The following is a 6,000-nucleotide window of genomic DNA, read 5'->3' on the forward strand; positions in this document are numbered from 1 at the left end:
TCTAATGTTTGTCCCTGTGATTTATTGATTGTCACAGCAAAAGCTATTCTCACGGTAAACTGTAAACATTTTAATACAAATGGCATATCACGATCTCCTTCTCTTCCGTGAGAACCCTAACTACAAAGAGGGCTATTTCATTTATGTTAGGTAGAATGCCCAGAGGGGACTGAGCGGTCTCGTGGCCTGGAACCCCTGCAGATTTTATTTTGCTGGAGTTTTTCTTTTTTGTTTTTTCTGTCCCCCCTGGCCATCGGACCTTACTCTTTTTTTTTATGTTAACTAATGTTGTCTTATTTTAATTTCTTATTTTGGCTTTTATTTTTATTTTCTTCATTATGTAAAGCACTTTGAGCTACTTTTTGTATGAAAATGTGCTATATAAATAAATGTTGTTGTTGTAATGTTATTCGCAGAATATATACCTTTCTTTTTGCCTGTTAAAATTTGCATCGCTTCTCCGTGATCACCAATATACACCCAACCGAATTGTGTATTCTTTGAAATTTAACTTGTCGTTGCTTAAACTGTTCCGGGACCACAGATTCTCATAGTGTATGGTCCATTATTGTGTAAATCCACATTTTGTGCATTGATTGACGCAAATGCAAAAAGACTTTGTTGTCTACTCTTTTTTTCTGACCTCAATTTGTCCTGCTATCTTTTCAATTACACCCGGTTCTGATGATTAATCACCTTTTGTTTGCGGTAATCTTTTCTTTGATACTGTAGTGACAGACATGATAAAGTGTCACAAAATTTTTACTTGAACAATCGCCGACTTCCTAACCCCAAACACAACTTTCTAGCACCCTCTCCAACGCCCCTCCTTACCGCATCAATCAATACCCCGCCATCAGTCTTCCGTGCTGTACTCCGCCCTTCCTCAATCGGACCTAACAGTCACTTAAAACCAAAAAGCCCTCAACCTGGCTGGGATGCTACAATACTTTCTAATTTTACTGCTTTCATATTCTGTTCTCTGCATGTGTATCGCGCCATCGTTTGTTTGAGCCTGTCGAATTCCACTGCTTTCATAATCTCTTATCTGCCTTTTATTCTCTCTAACGCCTTTGGGTCTCTATTCTCCGTATTGTCCAGATAGATAGATAGATAGATAGATAGATAGATAGATAGATAGATAGATAGATAGATAGATAGATAGATAGATAGATAGATAGATAGATAGATAGATAGATAGATAGATAGATAGATAAGGCACTATATCATAGATAGATAGATAAGGCACTATATCATAGATAGATAGATAGATAGATAGATAGATAGATAGATAGATAGATAGATAGATAGATAGATAGATAGATAGATAGATAGATAGATAGATAGATAGATAAGGCACTATATCATAGATAGATAGATAGATAGATAGATAGATAGATAGATAGATAGATAGATAGATAGATAGATAGATAGATAGATAGATAGATAGATAGATAGATAGATAGATAGATAGATAGATAGATAAGGCACTATATCATAGATAGATAGATAGATAGATACTTTATTAATCCCAAGGGGAAATTCACATACTCCAGCAGCAGCATACTGATACAAAAAAACAATATTAAAGAGTAATAACAATGTAGGTAAAAACAGACAATAACTTTGAATAATGTTAACGTTTACCCTCCCGGGTGGAATTGAAGAGTCACATAGTTTGGGGGAGGAACGATCTCCTCAGTCTGTCAGTGGAGCAGGACGGTGACAGCAGTCTGCCGCTGAAGCTGCTCCTCTGTCTTCAGATGATCCTGTTCAGTGGATGCAGTGGATTCTCCATGATTGACAGGAGCCTGCTGAGCGCCCGTCGCTCTGCCACGGATGTCAAACTGTCCAGCTCTGTGCCTACAATAGAGCCTGCCTTCCTCACCAGTTTGTCCAGGCGTGAGGCATCCTTCTTCTTAATGCTGCCTCCCCAGCACACCACCGCGTAGAAGAGGGCGCTCGCCACAACCGTCTGATAGAACATCTGCAGCATCTTATTGCAGATGTTGAAGGACGCCAGTCTTCTCAGTAGTCGGCTCAGTCCTTTCTTACACAGAGAATCAGTATTGGCAGTCCAGTCCAGTTTATCATCCAGCTGCACTCCCAGGTATTTATAGGTCTGCACCCTCTGTACACAGTCACCTCTGATGATCATGGAGTCCATGAGGAGTCTGGGCCTCCTATATACGCTTTATATGTGCTGAAAGCACATGATCTGTGTGTACTACGTGCTTTTACACCACTGAGTTTTTTTTTTTGATGGGTGTGCTCTTATATAATATCTTTTGTAAGTACGGCATGTCTTGCAAGAATCTCATGTTCCACGTCCCCGCGAGACGGCCCTGGGACAATCTCTTGGCACCAAGTCTCATGTTTACGGTCCCCGCGAGACGCACTGTGGCAAGTCTCTGCTGTCATCTTGCGAGTCTTTTAAATGTCTTCCGAGAAGATCACGTATCGTAGCCTTGCTTGCTTTTGCTTTCCAGGTTTTTTTCTTATAACAGACAGATAAGAATCTAAGCAGATAAGCTGTAGTACTAGGGTGTTGTACCGTGTTAGCCATTATGAATGTAGAGAAAAGCCAAGCAAAATGACACCTTTTATTGGCTAACTAGAAAGATTACAATATGCAAGCTTTCGAGGCAACTCAGGCCCCTTCTTGCCTGAAGAAGGGGCCTGAGTTGCCTCGAAAGCTTGCATATTGTAATCTTTCTAGTTAGCCAATAAAAGGTGTCATTTTGCTTGGCTTTTCTCAGCAGATAAGCTGAAACATAAAAATTAAATTAATTCAACCAGATAGCTCATGTTAAGGTTTGCACATGGTGTTTATTGATTTGGAGAAGACTTATGATTGAGTGCCACGTCATGAAGACTGGAGGTGCATGAGAGAGACAGGAGTACTGGAGATGTATGTGAGGATTGTCTAGGATATGTAAGAGGGAGTGAAGACTCGGGTTAGAAGCAGTGCTGGGGTAACAGACAAGATCCCAGTTAGGTTAGATCTACACCAGGGGTCTTCTGCAAGTCCTTACCTCTTTGATCTGGCTATGGACATGTTGAGTCATGGGATTAAAGACCAAGCTCCCTGGTGTTGCCTCTTTTCCTGATGACATTGAGAGTAAGTGGAGAGCAAGTTGGAAGAATGGAGACGAGCTTTGGAAGACAGACAGTTGAAGATAAGTAGGAATAAGACAGAATATACAGTATGAGGTTTAATGATGACCAGGATTCAGAGGTTAGCTTGCAGGGAGAGCTTTCGAGAGAAGTAGGTAAGTGTAAATATCTAAGATCAGTGGCAACCTGAGATGGAAAACTAGATGCAGAAATAACTCATAGAGTGCAGTGTGGATGGAACAATTGATAGAAGGTATTGGGAGTATCGTGTGATTGAAGAATTAAGGCAAAGGTTAAAGGTTAAAGTTTTTAAAACAGTCGTAAGACCAGAAAATGATGTATGGAGCCGAGTCATGGGCAGTAAAGGGAGCGCAGGAGAAGAAGTTGGATGTGACAGAAATCAGAATGTTCAGATGTGTGGAGTTACAAAAAAGATCAGAATAAGAAATAAGACAATCAGAGATACCACAAAAGTGGGAGAGATATCTAAGAAAGTACAAGACAATAGGTTGATGCGGTATTGACATGTGATGAGGAGAGACAATGAATATGTGGGCAAAAGAGTGATGGAAATGGAAGCACAGGGGAAGAGAAAGTGAGGAAGGCCAAATCGGCGGTGGTCAAATAAGATCTGAAGGAGAAGGGCTTGATTGGCAAGGAAGTGCAGGACCGAGCTGTATGGAGAAGGTTGATCAAGCACCTCGACCCCACATAACAGTGGGAAAAGATGAAGAGGAAGAAGAAATATATGCAGATGAAATGGAAACAAGTTTGATAGAGAACTGCTGCTTTCTATGAGATTTGAATCTGTTTGTGAATAAGGAGACATTAAAAAGCAGGGACTGCAGCAATAAAGGGTGAGGAATCTTAACAAACAAGACAACTAAAATGAAACATTTAACCAATAAGAGCTTCATCAGCAATAACTGACTTCTCATTAAGAAACTGGGCTGGAACAAAAACCCACAGCCACAGCGGCCCTCCAGGACCAACGTGTTCACCCCGATCTAAAATATGCTATGACACGTCAGAGACGACAGCAGTCCACCCCACAGGGCAACATTTGCCTTTTCTTGAAATATCTGGTCAGAATGTTTTCATCATTGGTAGGTTTTACTTTCAACTGTACCACTTAACTATTATTTTTTATTTATTTTTAACAGCTGGAAGAATTCATACAGGACAATAAAGGCTCTTTAGAGTCGACGCAAACACTGCAGCAGATAGTGCAGCGTACCAAGGAGAATATCAAATGGGTGAACAGCAACAGGGAGGCCGTGTCAAACTGGCTTCTGGCACAGACGAGACCCGACGCCAACTGAATTGTCAACGAAAATAGAACTTGTGGACTGTCGGAAACAAACAACTGCTGGCAGACATTAGTTTTCCATCCGAACGTGAAACGTCTAAGCACTTTATATGTTTTCTTATTTTTGTCAGTCATCAAATGCTCAATGATTGCTGTTCCTTTCTATTTATTTGAAGCATTACTGACTTTTATTTATTTGACATGATAGCGCTTTTAAACTTAGTTACTTGTAAACCTATTTTTATTTGAAAAATAATTTGGCACCTTCTGATAAAAGATGTCATTCTACATTGAATGCATTTCTTAAGTGACCACACGCCTAATAAAATCAAACACACTGCTCACACCCTAAAATTACGTGCATCTGACGGGCCTTTAAAGTGTCTCAATAAATGACTACCACTGAGTTGTCATTCAACCTTTTTAAATGAAGAGCTTTGAACTGTTCTGTCTTCAAGTATTAGTTGTGTATTTAGTTATGAATTAGAGGTTTAGTAAAAAGACTACAAATGTAAATGAATTAATATTTCTGTAGCTGCTCAGAGTCCTTTGTAAAATGCCAACAAGTGGCAGACACTTTTGGAATATATATATATATAATATAATTGCACTAGTAAAAAATGTTTTAAGCTCTTGAAACGCGCCATTGTGAATTCAAGTTACATTTAACTATAACTCAGTGCCCCGTGAGAATACTGATGTAAAACTGTTCCAAATGATGTAATACATAGTTCTCTAATGGGTAATAACTCTTTGGATGGTTTCCTAAGTGTTACTCAAGGTAAACACCAACATCTCAAATTCACTTGTTTTCCCCATTGAAACGCATTGGGCAAAACTGATGTTCATTGTTACTCAATGTTCCTTAACTTCTGTGTGTGGAAACCACTTGTCTCACATGTGAAATGATGGATTCTAACAGAATTTAACTGTGTAGATCTGATTCTACTAGATTAACCAGCCGTAACACTTGTTCTCACTTGGAGTGTTTTTCAGCTCTTGAAACGCACCATTGTGCAGTCAAGTTACATTCAACTATATCTCAGTCCCACGTGAGAATACTGATGTAAAACTGTTCCAAATGATGTAATACATAGTTCTCTAATGGGTAATAACTCTTTGGATGGTTTCCTAAGTGTTACTCAAGGTAAACACCAACATCTCAAATTCACTTGTTTTCCCCATTGAAAAGCATTGGGCAAAACTGATGTTGACTGTTACTCAATGTTCCTTAACTTCTATGAGTGGAAATCACTTGTATCACATGTGAAATGATTGATTCTAACTGAATTCTACTGTGTAGATCTGATTCTACTAGATTAACCAGCTGTAACAGTTCTTATCATATGGAGTGTTTTTCAGCCCTTGAAACGTGCCATTGTGAATTCAAGTTACATTCAACTGTAACTAAGTGACCTGTGAGAATACTGATGTTCAACTGTTCTAAATGATGTAATACATAGTTCCCTAATGGATAAGAACTGTTTGGATGGTTTCCTAAGTGTTACTCAAGGTACATTTCAACATCTCAAATTCACTACTTTTCTCCATTGAAACGCATTGGGCGCAACTGA

General features: G+C 39.2%; 1 protein-coding gene across 1 annotated transcript in view; it reads left to right on the forward strand.

Moving 5' to 3' along the window:
- The window catches only part of LOC114667470 (aminopeptidase N-like), a 108,394-nt gene extending 103,379 nt beyond the window's left edge, over positions 1-5,015 (forward strand). Inside the window, exon 20 of the mRNA XM_051920884.1 lies at positions 4,281-5,015. Within this exon, the coding sequence (XP_051776844.1) occupies positions 4,281-4,439 (159 nt within the window). The 3' untranslated portion in view covers positions 4,440-5,015. The remainder of the gene's footprint in view (positions 1-4,280) is intronic.
- Positions 5,016-6,000: the final 985 nt, after the last annotated feature.

This window comes from Erpetoichthys calabaricus, chromosome 17 (genome assembly GCF_900747795.2).
Source record: "Erpetoichthys calabaricus chromosome 17, fErpCal1.3, whole genome shotgun sequence".
NCBI classification, from domain to species: Eukaryota; Metazoa; Chordata; class Cladistia; order Polypteriformes; family Polypteridae; genus Erpetoichthys; species Erpetoichthys calabaricus.